Raw genomic sequence first — 14,888 nt, 5'->3', positions numbered from 1 at the left:
TTCACAGTGTTGTGTAGTCTGTAGGGAGGTCAAATGTTGTCCTGTTCTTTGACGACTAAGTATATGCTCAGTGGCCATTTGTAGCATTACAATAACATGGGAGTTCAAGCCTGTAATGTCAGTATGTTCACAATACTGATTATGCAGCGTAAGACACAGAAAATGTCGTGACATTAGATGTAATTTGACTGTTTGTTTTTTTGTGTCTCTCTGGCTCTGTGATGTGTGAAGATGAGTGACATTTTTTGTGAAAGTTGAACCTCTTATCTTGTGGAAAGTTATCAGTTTGTCCAATCTCCTGTTGTTGCAGATCAAAGAGGAGCCTGAGGACTTGAGGTTCACTCAACCTGTATTTTTTCTAAATGCCAATAATTACCCACAGTGTCAATAAACATTCCTTGTAAAGGTTTGCATGTTACGATTCATAGCAGTCACACTAATGATTGATTGGTAACAGTTTATTTTGATGTGACCTTCAAAGTTTGCGTTGTAAAAATCTCCAAAAATAATTCGGGCTTTGGTGTGTTCCATTGTCTTCATTTTCTCTGCTATTAGCACCAAATTACAAAGTTCTTTTAAGAAAAATTATTATTAGAAATTATGGGACCTGTGGATTTATGGAATAAAACAAAAATGATCTGGATTTTACTCAAAACATCATGCAGTGGCAGCAAAATAAATTATTTGGCATTGCTTAAATAAAGTAGGCCTACACCCAATCTTTTTTCTTTCAACCCAGTCAGCCCATCCCACCACACCACACCCCGCCCCACCCTCTACCCTCCACCCTTCAGCCCCACTGCCTTCTTCGCTTTCTTATCATCCCTCTGTGGTTGGGTTGAATCATTAATATCCCCACTGGCTGACAGAGCCTTGTCATCTGCTCTGACCCTGTGATGGTGGGTTACCTATGGAGAATAACCTCTCTGCATGTCTCCCAAGGGCATCTTCACATTTCATCATGGAAATGCCCCGAACAAAGTCCTTTTACATGGAGGGAGACGCAGGATTGGAATGGGGCCTCTTAAATTTGAGTGCTGGTGCTCTCATCAGAACAGGAGCTCTTATTAGGGGTTAGGAGCAGGTCATTTTAGCCTATCATAATCTTATATAAGAAGTCACTTAAGACCATGTGATGTATTTAGCTTATTAATCATTTGTCTTGGTCAATATACACTTTTCCTGTTATGTTTCTTTCAATATTAGATGTTTTTCGTCTTTTAATTTTGCATGGGGACATTTTCTGTTCCATGTCAGTCTAACTGCGATTGCTGCATCCCCTCCTTATTATCCCCAAGTGCTGAAAAGTTGACACAGGCTTTGCCATCTCCCCTCATCGCCATCGCCATCATCAATTTGTCACGCCTCTTTGCGCACAGGTCTTGTCTGTGCCCATATCCCCCCGTCCTTTCTCACCCTCCACTTAGGTGCTGCATGCGTGTCCTTTTTGGCTACCAGCTCAGCCCTGACATACTGGTTCCTCTATCCCTGCCTGCCTGTGAAAGGATCTGTTGTCATCTATGTATTCCAGCCATTATCTTTTGACGTTTCTCTCCCTCCCAATAAAAGACAGAGTGTGTCTGAAAGCTTAGAGAGATATCTGTGATGCTACCAGAATGACAGCTCTGGCAGACGTGTTGTATCTTCTTTCGTGCTATTTATATGTCATACTTTTTTCTTATCGGCTTTGAAGGTTATTACATACAAGAAAATCTCACCATTAAATCTGCATCACCATTAAATCTCGGTAAACATGGCTTCTTTTCAAGTTTTGTTGATGCGCGCATTTACATATTTGAATTTGTGTCAGTTTGATTAGTGTATCACGGTTTACACACTTCCTCAGATTCTCTGCTTGTCTCTTTGTTAGGAGCCGACATACATGGAGGCCTTTTAAGGCAGCGGTATGGTACAGCTGAATTGTTTGTTTCTTGCAGGTACTTTGTTCTGTACAAGCTGCCCCAGCTGAAGTTTCTGGACACCAGGAAAGTAACAAAAAAAGAAGTGATGGAGGCACAGGCAAGAGGAGCATTCATGAAAGTGGTCAAGCCCAAGTCAGACGCTGTAAGTTAAGCTCTGTTTTTGTTTTGTTTTTTCTTTTACTTCGTCTTCTTTTTTAAACACTGTTTTAAGTAGCAGTCCCTCTGAAGTGTTGAGTGGATTTGTCACATTCATCCCTTTCTTCCGTCCTTCTATTCTTTTCCTTTATCCTTCCTTTCTTCCTGTGCATGCTTGACTGTCAGTCTCCCTTTGCAGAGGTCCTGCCACTGTGGCCCTTTGAAAAGGGTTTGTCTTTCCGACGGCTTAAAAGTGTACATGTGTGTTGTATGTGAGTGTGTGTGTGTGTGTGTGTGTGTGTGTGTGTGCGCGCGCGTGTGTAAATGTGTGTGACCACGGCCTGACCTGATTCCGTATGCATGAGCCCAGATCAAAGACGACGCGCGGCTGTCCAGTCGCACTTGTGTTGCCAAGTGTGACATGGCTGGCGATTGGAGTGACAGCTCACGTACATGCCGCTCACAATCGCTTAATTATCTCAAGCCCCTGCATTCAATCGTCCCTCTCTTGTTTTGGGCCACATCGACTAATTAGAGTTCGGGAGGTTCATAAATATACCAACTTCACCCCCCCCCCCCCTCCCACTTTCTCCTCCCCATTCCTTTATTCTACTTCTTTTATAATGCAATATAAATGAATGTCTTTTGCCTAGATTTGATTTCATGTAATTGTAAGGCCATGAAATATTTACTGTTTGGATCAGCTAAGCTTTGTCGTTTCAAGGTCTCTGGGGCTCTGACAGTGAGCCTAAGAGGTAAAAATGGATCCAGAGTAGCAAGAGCGAAGGCATCCAATGACAAATCAGAAGCATGTGAGTCAATGTCGGGTTTAAAAGTACACAAGGAAAACAAAATATTTATTGTTTCAGACAATCAGCTTAAGGTAGTGTACTCTTTTAGAGTCAGTTGATGCTATGCTTTGTTCTTCATTCTTCATGCAAGTGGCAAGCAAGAAAGCAAAACACTGAAATAATTTAACCTCAGCCTGCCATGGTTGGTAGATGGAGAAAAATGGAGTAAAAACACTGTTCATCCACTTTATATAAAAAAAGAAAAAAAAGAGAATGAGGACCTCTACAAAGCTTTTTGGCAGGCTAAAGTCACTTTTAAGATTTTATTTACATAGCTTGTCAGTGAAAAGGAAATGTTTGCCTTTGTCGCCACAGCCCTAGATGAAAGGAGAGATAATCACTGATTCTAGCTGACATGATGTGTGTGTTTTTGTGTCTTCGTGTCTTTGAACCTGCTGTATATGATTATTTATTCCCTATGCAAAGTAAAAGGTTACAGCTTTGATGAAAATGCATCTACCTAACATTGCACACACTGTTTTGTGCGCCCAAACACGCTCCTGCTTTTCTATCCACAGTTCCTTATTAGCAGCGTTTGACTGAGTCGACACAATAAGGAGAATTTTTTTCATGGACGTATCCCGTGTCTGGGCCCTGGGATGTCACGGCAGCATTTCCATAACATTTGTTTTGAGTTAGATGAGACGTGATGTGTCAGTTATGGCGGACTTGATGAGCCATGAGTACCTCCCGGCTCTAATTGTCCACATCATCAGAGTGATTGTAAGCTGACCAATAGTGCGGGCCACCAATTAGCGAAATGTCTGCGACAGAACAGGAAAGTGGGGAGAGATGATGGCATAATTAGATATTTGTGTTTGCTTTTATGTCTGTTACAGCAGGATGTTGCTCATAACAGTGGCTCATGGTACAGTGTCTGCCATTAGCTTCATTACAAAGGATGGTAATTAGCTGTCTTGCTGTCGCTTGCACTACCATTTGAGTCTCAATTAGTGCAAGTAGGAGGACAAAATACAGGACCACAAACGCGATTCAAGAGGTTTATTTATGAACTGATTGGACTTTGTGTGAATCTTTTTACATGTTTTGCCCTGTGATGAGTTATTTTTCCTTATGTGGCAGTTCTTCGTCCTACTGTCAACAGTAGATAAATTGAAACCAAAGTAACAGCAGCAACTGCAGCAGCGTTGCAGTGATACATGCCCGCACATGACAGCATAAATCTGAAGAAAGAGCCCCTTCTTTATTTGATCATTCTCATTGCATGATGTATGTATTGGAATAGTTAATGGGATCGCTTTGAAAGCGACATCGCTGAACTTTTGAGACCTCTCTCGAGTCATATCGCAGCGCAGCTTAAACTCCTTTTCAATCATGCCATTATTGCATGGCACTGAGCGACGCCACATGGTTCTGATGAAGCAGTTATGCTCTTTAGCACAATCTGAACACCATAGATTTTTGTACATTCCCAGTGTTTTCCATGTCGCCTAAATCACAACCAGACAGTCAATGGCCAGTTGTTTTCAGGAAAAGACAGACACGTTCAAAAGCCTGGGATGAGATTTGAAAGAGCAGAATTAACGGAAAAATTCGAAGAATAATGAATAGCTTGGTGTTACAGAGTCAAACCTTTACGGCGAAGACAAACAGTCTGACACAGAAGAAAACAAAGTCAAATAGTCATATACAGACACTGAAACTAATTTTGTCGATTCTTAAATTTGTATTGTGTCATCATGCACTAGTGGGTATTTCACCATAAGTGGGTGACAATGTGCTGTCTCTGACCTGTCTGTGTGTTTCAATGTTTGCATCAAGTAGTGAGTGGGATCATTTTCTCCTTTTTAAGTGTAAAGGACAAGTAGCTGGGCAAAAACAGATGCAAAATTACAAAGAGAGAGAAAAAGAGAAAGAAAATGCACAAATACCTGAAGTAAACAAAATAACACAGCAAGGGCGATGGAAGTGTTTTCCCCAAACCACAACACTAAGCAGAGTCAGTGTGGAAAAGCCTTGAGCTGTATTTGGGGAAATTGGTCGTGTTGGAATGCTATAATGTGATAATTCTCTTTGAGGACTTAGAGGTCATGGAGTGAAATGGCGTTAAACCACGTAGAGCCATTTGGACTGCGTTGGGCTGCTTTTCGGAAAATACATGTGGTACTTTTTGGCTCCGTTCCTCCACCTCCCTCCACTCTGCTGCCGAGCCCACAGTATGCTGTCAAACCCTTGGGTTAAACTGGCCATGTCTATCAAAACACTATGACAGCACATTCTGTTTTCAGATCCCAAGCACAGCTAAAAAAAAAATGCGTAGCAAATTTAACTAGTAGAATAACATTTACTCCCTGCCACATGTTTAAGAGTATTTCACAGTGAATGAAGTAACTCCATGGTCCCCCTCACTAAGCACAGCTTGGTAGCTACGTCAGCGGGTATAAATGTTCCTCGGATGTCACTTAGATTTTGCCTGGATGAAGTATTTGACTTGATTTTCTTGCATGAACACAAGTTTTTTTTTTCTTTCCCCACATCCTCCTGCGTATAATGTAAAGCAGACTGCATTGCAGGGTGGCTTGAGCCAGCTCCTGGGTTCCATGAGCCTCTGCACACAGGGTAACGGTTCTTCAAGGGAATTGACAGTGACAGAGCCAGGAAAGTCCTCAAGTGGATCTTTTCAGTTCTGTTTTTTCTTCCCCAGACACTAACCTGTTTTACTCTGCAGCAGACAGCGGTTCATTTTAAGTTTGCACTGAGGGGAGCAGTCCAAATCTACGATAGAATGTATGGTTTTAGAGCCATGATTGTGCATTATGTGATGCATGATTGTGGCTTCTTTGCAATGCAACTGTGAAAGAAGAGGAGGCATTTTGCTGTAGGTCGGTTGCTTTACTTCTTTTTCAAATGTAGCCTGTAAAGCATGTTGCCAAGTTCATCTCCTTGCTCAAGAATTATGAGTTCCCCGAAGCTCTCAAACATAACAAACAGCGCGCAATATAGTGCTTTGTGAATGTGCCTTCAGTGAGTTTGCTGAATCATTTTACTGAACAAATGTGTCCTCAGAGAAAACTCAAAGAATATGGTACTCAACAGGGGAAGGGAATATAACCCAACAGATTGCTGTGGAAGGAAGTTTATTACTCTCTGCTAGATTCTGTATTTGCACCAGCTATTATACACACAGAGCCCTGATTTGTCACCTTTCTTTCATGACACATTCCTGAATCAATATGTATACAGTAGGTTGAATGAGGACAGCAGATTGAATAGGAGTTGTGGGCAAATAAGTGCCTGTCTGCTTTATGAGACTGTTCAGACAAATAAACCCACTGACAGATCGTGATCTGCCTGCCTTCAAATTATACTCTCTTCCCCATCTTACATAATGTCTTGTTATCTGTTAATTGCATCACTTGAGACACTGCTGTTCTCTGTTATAATGATAACATATCCTAAATGTTAAAACAGCTGTTTATAATTGTTTGGACGTGTTTAGCTTGTCTGATAGACGAGACACGCTGTACGTGAGTGTCAGATATTTCCAGGGAACCACATGTTCATCCTCTTAGGTATGTGTATTTGTCTGTCAGTATCTGAGTGAGTGGTGTTATGCCTCCCTGTGTGCATTTCTCTGTAACTGCTTTCTAACTGCTGAAGTATGAGCGTGTCCAGAGTTTGAACCGGTGCAACGAGCTCAAATCTTAGCGCTCTGGCAGCTTACGCTAAAAGGTCATGTGGGGGTTATAAGCCGAGAAAACAACAGCAATTAGAGGGAGTGAGTCATACTGTCCACATAAATCATCCGGGCCCTGCATATCATAAACACACTGTAAAACTTTAAAGCACAATTAATTGTAAGTAAGAGTGCCAATATTGATTTATTGCCTCTTTCAAAGGCCGGAGACACGGGGTGTGTGACCTGAGTGTCACGTCACTCTTGCAGGCGAAAATGATAGATGTATTATTTTTTTGGCTAAACACGGACCATAAAAACAAACATGTGTTTTTGTAAGGGCTTTTATGAGACACTGAAGTGGACCCCGTTGCATTAACTGATTTTCCTCTCCTTCTGCTGGCATCCAGCACAGAGAAGGAACGCCTCTGCGGTGAAGCATTTGTTGTCTCGACGTCTCTTGTGTTTAGCGGTGCAGTTTGAGGCCTGTCAGAAAACAGGCCAAGGCTGGCCAGCAATAATGAGATGTCTCCCTCTCCCATTTTGATCTAAAGTTTTCATAAACTTTGACAAATCACGTGATCGATCATGTAACTGTTTTTTTTGTATCTGTAAAATATAAGTCTTTGTTAAGTTATTACTCTAATAACATTGAGTGCCTGAGATTGTCCAGCTACGAAGCCTTTGTTTTTTTAAACATGCTGTTCCAACAAAATCCTTTATTTGCCTTTTGAGAAGACGTATCAAGAAAAGAAAGCAGAACCTTTAGTTTTTAGAAGAATTTTGCTGTTGTCAAAGTTTCTTTTAGACAGAAGAGTACAAAGGAAATAACACTCTTCCACTTTACAGTATCATTGATAATGTTTAAACATATGTAAAGTAAAATCTTATTGTGTCATATTCCTCTAAAAACCGAGCCTTCTGTCACTCCATGACATGCAAAACTTTACAAACCCTGTACATACACTTTAACAACAATATCACTGCCACCAAGGCATCTCTTCAATTACACTTCTTATCAAATGATGCTTTTAGCTATTACACAGTGCAGTGTCCCAGTACGTTGGCCTATCAGTCCAATCAGAGCTAATCCTCCCTGTTGGTCTCTTTTGTGACAGGAAGATGCTGCTAGCTTAATGAGAGGCAGCTGGCTTAGTGTTTTCTGTGCTCAAAAAAATCCCATCTTTCTTTCCCAGCCTCTTACCCCACCGGGTGTTTCCACCAAACTGTGATAAACTTTAAATCTCTCAAGGAGATCAGTTCTTTCTTTGCCTTACTCTTTTAGTTGATGTTGACTGTGCACATTAATCACTACTTTAGCACTTTATAGTTTACTTGGAAGTTGATTGTTATGTGCCCCGTCTCAAGGCAGCATTGCTTTAAATTGCATTCAGATTTTTATCAGATAATTCACATAAAGTTGTTGTTGTTTATGATGTGCAGATGTTGATATGCTATTTAAAAAGTTAATGAACTTTAGAGCCGTGTTAGATGAGGTGGATACAGCTCCTACAAAAGTGTCACATTTGTTTATAATTCACCACAGGGACCAAAGTGGAGGTTTGAGTACATTCTCAACTATAAATGTTTTTTCCCCCTTTTAATATGCACTAACATGTTGGCTTTGGACTCCCTTGGTGTGCTGGATCACTTGAGCTTTAATCCATTATACCAGCTGTGTCTGTTCTTCAGTGCAGTGTTAATGGAGGCGGAGTACTCTTTCAGCAGCAGTGACTTTCATGAGCATGCAACAGAGGACGGAGCCAGAGCTGAAAGTCCCTCCACTGAAGTTTGTGCTTTACACAGGCCTTCTTTGTGGTTTTTAGAGCTTGTCAGACATGTCAAGCACAGGCTAGAAAAACTATATTGTTTCCAGGCACTTGGATTCCTTTCCCTCTGACATCTGCCACTCTGCCGAGATGATAAATTCTTGCCTCATTAAGCGTGGGTGTGGGATTACAGACTGACAACACATTAATCACTGGGCTGGGTGGCAGCAGCCCTGCACCAGCTACAGGCATTGTTAACCAAACTTTTCTAATGTGTCACTCTCCTCCCTGACAGCCCATAATCAATCATCCTGATTGGCAGGGCTGATAGATTACACTATTTATACTTTGTGTAATGAAAGCTAGCGTTTCCACCTACTGTCATTGTCGAGACGATGATAGGCCACATCGTCCGGCTGAATGGCAACACGTACAAAAAGAGACAGAGGGAAAAGAAAGAGGAGGCAGACCAGTGGCGCTGAATTGTGAACTTTAAAACAGACAGAGCTCCGTGGTGGGTGGTGTTGTGTGGTGTGTGTGTGTGTGTGTGGGGGGGGGGGGTTCTGTGAATCTGTATTGTTCACCCCACAAAGTATAGCTTAAAGGCAGTTTTCACACCATCACTGAGCTATTGTCTCGTTTGTCGCTATCAGTGGCAGGCCGTGCTCTCGCAGGTAAAACTATGCTTTTGTCTCTGTGGGATTTAGTTTCCCCGTGACCCCGTTGGTGAGGTAAGGTTTTGTTGTCAAAGCCTCTTTTCTGACAGGAAGTGAATGATTTACACATGTATAACAAAAATATACTGTATGTGTGTACTTGTTAGTGTGCACAGGTCAGCAGGATAATAGAGAGTGGATTTCTCTGTTTCCTCATGAAGAACTATATTACTTTGCTTTACAAGCCCCCGAGCAGTACATTTTTTTTGCATGGGAACTGGATGAAATGACACACTGCTGGTAGCCTTCAAACATAATAAGGTTATGTTTCTTTTTGTTCATTTTCAGTTGTTATGTCTTTGTCTGGCATTAGAGATGTCCTCAGTACACCAAGAGGGGATCCTGCTCTGGGTTGAGAAGGTGCCAAACATTTGGAGACAAGAAAAGAGGGCAAAAAAAAACAGTCTATCATGTTTCTGACAGGCAGTAAATCTGTGACTTTTCTTATGAAACGACGCGCTGTCAGGAAATTAGTTAACCAGACCATATTATGGAGAGCCAGGTAATTTACCCTCAGAGATGCAATCGCAAATAACTAGCAGGAGGCCGCATCCCTGACCTGACATTGCTCTGTGTATAATGCAAAATCTAGTGACATGCTCAATGGGTTCTGTCAGCTGCAGGATTGAATTCTCTGCCTTCTGTGTCTCAGTTTGGAGCACGCTGGTCAATTATTTCTGAGGCTGTCAGTGCATAGGGAGACACTGTTATTTAGTATGTGTTAACTTGGCATCATTAAGACACTCAACTGACAGAGAATAGCACACCTGAATGTTATTTATTTTGATTCCACGACAGGGGTAACCTTCAAACACGTTGACCTCCTCCTATTTTGCGTTTTGTGAAATCCCACTCGGTCCATTAGGAAACAGGAGCTGTCGAGACAATGGGGAATCAAATGGCCAAGAGTCGTCTAATCTAACACAGTAATGTGCACGGGGAGCTTCCATTTGTTTGGACAGATTGCTCTGATCACACGGTGGCAGTTGAGTGTCTACCCATGCTTGTGGAGAAGACATCACTGTCCACACAAACTCTATAAAACACATACTGAGATGTGATATTATCACATCCACCTTTTTTTCCCCGAAAGCAGAGTATTGCATGCTTTTATCTGGCATGTTCCTTTTAAGTGAGCAGAAATACAGGCGATGCAATACTTTGTGTAAACAGGCAGATCCATAGCTTGTACACATCATAATTTAATGACATTTGAAACGAACAACTAATGGGTCTTTAAAAGTTTTAAATCTCTGATCTCCTCAAACAGTACAGAACAGAAAGTGTTTTGACTAAAATCTTAATGATGTCTTTTTTGGGCCAGTTAACTGAGGGAAACAGTCAGGTTTGAACATAACACGTTTCAAATTTGAACTCTGTGGGAAAATGAATCACCAGTCTACATTGCTCCTCCACATCCTCCAACACCTCCACCACCAACCAACCCTGGTGATGAATGGGAAACCTGATCGGGTAAAGCCTCAGCATCACCTCTGTACAGCAGGATGACATGATTAGGAGGTGACAGCTTCTGTAACAACATCTCTACATTTATCTTTTTCTGCTCTCTCTCTCTGCCTTTGACTCCCTGTGTCTCTCTCCCTCACTCGTTCTCTCTGTCTGTCTGTCTCTTTCCTCTCAACAAGTCAGACTACTCTATAATTAATGTCCCCGAGGGCTATCCGCAGGTCAGGCAAGGGGGTTGCTGTTGAGACAGGTAGTCTTGACACCTCCAGCTTTGTAGCTTATGCATGCGGGTGGGTAGACGGCTAAGGAAAGGGTAGGAGAGGCCAATGATGAGGGGCTGGAGCATGTTTAGGTTGGAGGCTGAGACGGGAGGAATACTGTAAGTTGAAGGAAGCCAGGCCTCGCTGCGCGACCTTTCCACCCGAGAGACAAAAAGGATGGTTTTCCACAGGATTAACCAGTCAAATCTGGTACATTAAGGGCTTAGCTTGTCAGGAGCCTCACCTCTGACTGACAGAGAGGGAACATACAGTTTCAATAATATCAGCCCCACACGCATTTAACCTAAAGAAGGCACTTTAAGTTATGGGATAAATTCTGCAGAGATAATTCAAAGGTAGTAGTAGTCATTTGTTTTAAAGAGTACTGAGCTAGTAAAAGGAAGAAAGTAAATAAAAGCTTTATTGTTTCTGTTCAAGTAGTCAAGTTTTCCCTCTCATTCCTGCGAATTCACTCGTACTCTTTGTGGTATGCTGCCTACAGACTGTTTCGCCCTTCTGTGCGCATATGAGTTTGAAGTGTGCCCTTACACCGTGCACCTCTTATATGCATCTTTACAACACCGGCACACCGTCTCCCAATCTGCATTTTACAAACACAGCAGCTCCTCTTTTCCCAACAATTGCACTCTGAATAGGCTCTCATATAGGTGGAGAGGCTTTTTTTTTTTTTTTTTCCCCCTCTCAAGTTTTGAATAGAAGCAGGAAAATGGATGAGAGAAGTGGGGTGATGAACAGGGTGATGGGAGAATTGAACAGAGGAAATTACGCTGGGATAGAGGAGGGAGAGGGAGACATGCTTGTTTAGCTGTGGAAATATGTGAAAGAGTGCTGGCTTCCCAGGGTGCACTGCAGGTCACTGCAGGGGCAGAGGGGTCAAGTGACACTCACACCGCATTTTTACTGTCATTCATGGGAGTGTTGGAGAAGGCTGTGAAGGATTGGCATGAGGTTACAGGGCAGCGATGGGCCGGGAAGTGGGTGAAGGTCCTTCATGACACAATGTTTCAGTGTCACCAATCTGTGAAGAATTTGTCATCTTTGTTGGGTTGTGTTATTGTAATGAAAGCTTGGCAAAGGTGCAAGCTTCCATGTTCTGAAACTAGTAATTAAAGTACAATATGTGAATGCTTTATATTATAAAACAAAAAGAATTAAGCAAATAGTTTTTTATCAGCCTGACATTTTTTGTAGATTTCAGTGTCAAATTATTTGCATCTTTCGATGTTTATCAAAGGCGTTATAACCTCCGACAGCTTCATTCGCTTTCTATTTGCAGCTGGCGCTCAGATGCGAGCTGACAGATTCGTAATGCTTCTTCCCAGAATAGGTCTGACTTCTACTGTACTGTACCAACTTAAAGAAACTGAATCAGAGCCAATGAGCTGTAAAGGTCTGTAATGAGATATTCTGTGAGATGTACTGTAAGTCCTGATGAGTAACACATATTTTATTTCAAGGATAACTTCCCCAGGCAGTGTGGAACAAAGGTTTGCCATTTCATCAAGTCTGATTTAGTGAATACAGGAAATACTGTAGTGTGGTAGTGGGTGGTAAAAAAAAAAAAAAAAAAAAAAAAAAAAAAAGCCATTCTGACAGACAACGATCTCTGTCTCTCTTTATTACTGTTTGTCTGTCTTCCTTGTTCGCTTTTACCTCACAGTGATGAACAGCTCCCAGAAGTGCCGGAGGTGTCCGCAGTCAAACTGACAGCGCTGACCTTGTAGCACCGACCCATTTTGTCCCATTCTGTAAGATCTGTCTTTTATCTTGTTGGGACCCACAACTGTAACCCATATCCCAGACATTTAATATGATATGATAATACGTATCCCCTGGGATCACCTGATATGCTGTTTCCATGCAGCAGGCAGATGGGTAGGGCACAACGGGCATCACTTCCCAGCGTTTTTGCCTGCCAACTGGCAACGTCCGTCACCAGACGTGTTTGGCGGTAATCCGAGAGGTGGGCCGAGCTGCGGCAGCTCTGACTTTCATCACACCTGTGTTAAAAGCGCGGTGAGGAGCAGCATGTCCATCCTATCCTCCCTTCCCCCCTCCTCCTGCAAGGGAATATTGAGATGGCAGTAGATCAGATGGGCTCACATCCTGTCAGACTCATCAGATTTCAGGACGACCGAGTGCTTTTGTCAGCTGAATTCCAGACATCATCTTTTTTTCTCTTTTCAAAGATAATGTATCTCAGGACTTGAACCCCCCTCAAAACAATAGTATCATTGATACAACGGTGGCTCTAACTAATGCTAATGGTATATTGTACATAATTCATGAGATGTCAGTTTGATCAAAATATGAAGTCTTAGCCTACAATCCAAACCAAACCAGCAGGGCAGAAAGAGGGAGACAACAAGTCTGATGCTCCTTTCATGATGTCTCAGCTCATCCTCTCATCTCCTCCAGCTCGTCTCTGAGTGCCCTCTGTCACAGATGTCATTCTTTCCCGACACCTGTCTGCCCTCTCCTCTTGTCTTACTGTCCCGTCTCCTTCTCAGTGGGGTGGAACTGTTTGTTTTTGGAGGTTTGTTTTTGGGGGGAAGGAATACGCTGCTGCTCCAGGCTGCGTCTAGTCTTTCAGCTCATCACACAAAACATGACAGCCCTCCTTCTCTTTGGTGCGGAGGATGAGCTGTTTCTCCTGTTCCCCATAGGGAGTCAAAATTTTCTGCTTCGCTCTTTCCCTTCTTGAACTTCACTTCAAGACAGCGGATCGATATTTGTGTGAGTGAGCTACCTGCTCTGGGCCGTCCACAAAAACATTGTGTAATTTTGCTGTGATGTGGTTCGAGGTTATATACCAATTCAATCCAAAAGGAATAAATGTTTCATTCAATGCAGTTATTTGTCAGTATTTTTCCACACGTAAGCTGTCCTTGAATGGAAATTCACTATTAACTAAAACAGGCTCTATTTGAATTATCCTGTGGGTGTTTGAGGCTAAAAAGTTACAAGAAAGTCCGTGGCACAAAATACGAAATCCCAAACACTTGTCTATTTTATTTGCTATTATTTTGTTCATTAACACTCTATAATACCATTATAATCTGCTCTGTTTGGACACTACAGCTTGTACTTACTGCAATAAAATTAGGTCTTAATTCTGGTAAACATGAGTAATGAACAGACTGTGATTGGCCTGTAAATGCATGGGAATGATGTGAATTCAGACACTGACAACCCATAGTTTGTAATTATGTAGTTTTGCTGACACACAGTGTAATTACATTGCTTACTTTAGCAATGATGTGTTAAACCACTCAAGTGTTGCCATTCATAATATCCGTGAATTAAATAGATATTGGGAAAATGCAGTTAAAGTGTATTTCAGTATATAATTCTGTCATGGCTTTGCAACCAAAGGCCCAGACTGTGTTACGTTTGCAGACAGGGGAAACTGACGATCATGGAAAGTTGCTAATACCAATAATCATACTGGGTGGTCTACCACTAGCCTTCAAAAGACTCCAGTACTCCACCCTGCCGACCGGCTCCCGGTTTCACTCCTTTTTTTGTAGCTTATTGCATTTCTTCATGCTTCACCTTCTTTCCAGCATTTAGGTTTCTCTTTGTGTGCACATCAGATAACCCCGAGGTGTAACTGTGAAACCTTGAGTTCACACACACACACGTTCTCAGGAGTTGTTTTTGTCTGGTTGGTGTGTGCAGATTTGTATGCATTTCTTTTTTGTCTCTTACAGCAAGGAGTTAAGACTGAATCAGCTGTTCACACAACCTCTCACACAGCATTTACACACACACACGCACGCACGCACACACACACACACACACGCACGCACGCACGCACGCACGCACACACACACACACACACACACACACACACACAAACACCAACACACAGATGCAATACTCAGATGTGTACAAGAGCTCAATTGCACCAGAGCAAACACACATTTTTGCACACAAAAACACTCGCACACCTAAAGAGGGGGCTGTGCCTCCGGGGGCCACGTCAGTTACCTGCTGACACACAGGCTAGTGATTGATGAGACGCCGGGGGCGCTGGAGTAGACTTTGTCAGCTGCTCATAATTTATACATCTTATCTCCATCAGAAGAAAAGACAGAGTGCCGCGTT

At 42.3% G+C, this 14,888-nt stretch overlaps 1 protein-coding gene across 1 annotated transcript in view; it reads left to right on the top strand.

Moving 5' to 3' along the window:
- The window catches only part of lrmda (leucine rich melanocyte differentiation associated), a 206,689-nt gene that overhangs the window by 138,953 nt on the left and 52,848 nt on the right, over positions 1 to 14,888 (top strand). The window contains exon 5 of the mRNA XM_069692786.1: positions 1,938 to 2,064. Coding sequence (XP_069548887.1) covers positions 1,938 to 2,064 — 127 coding nt within the window. The remainder of the gene's footprint in view (positions 1 to 1,937; positions 2,065 to 14,888) is intronic.

Source organism: Brachyistius frenatus, unplaced genomic scaffold (assembly GCF_029030835.1).
Source record: "Brachyistius frenatus isolate BFR_SWC_R1_liver_20210118 unplaced genomic scaffold, ASM2903083v1 Contig_13, whole genome shotgun sequence".
Lineage (NCBI taxonomy): Eukaryota > Metazoa > Chordata > Actinopteri > Embiotocidae > Brachyistius > Brachyistius frenatus.
The sequence above is the reverse complement of the archived record's forward strand: the minus strand, read 5'-3'. Positions and strand labels throughout refer to the sequence as shown.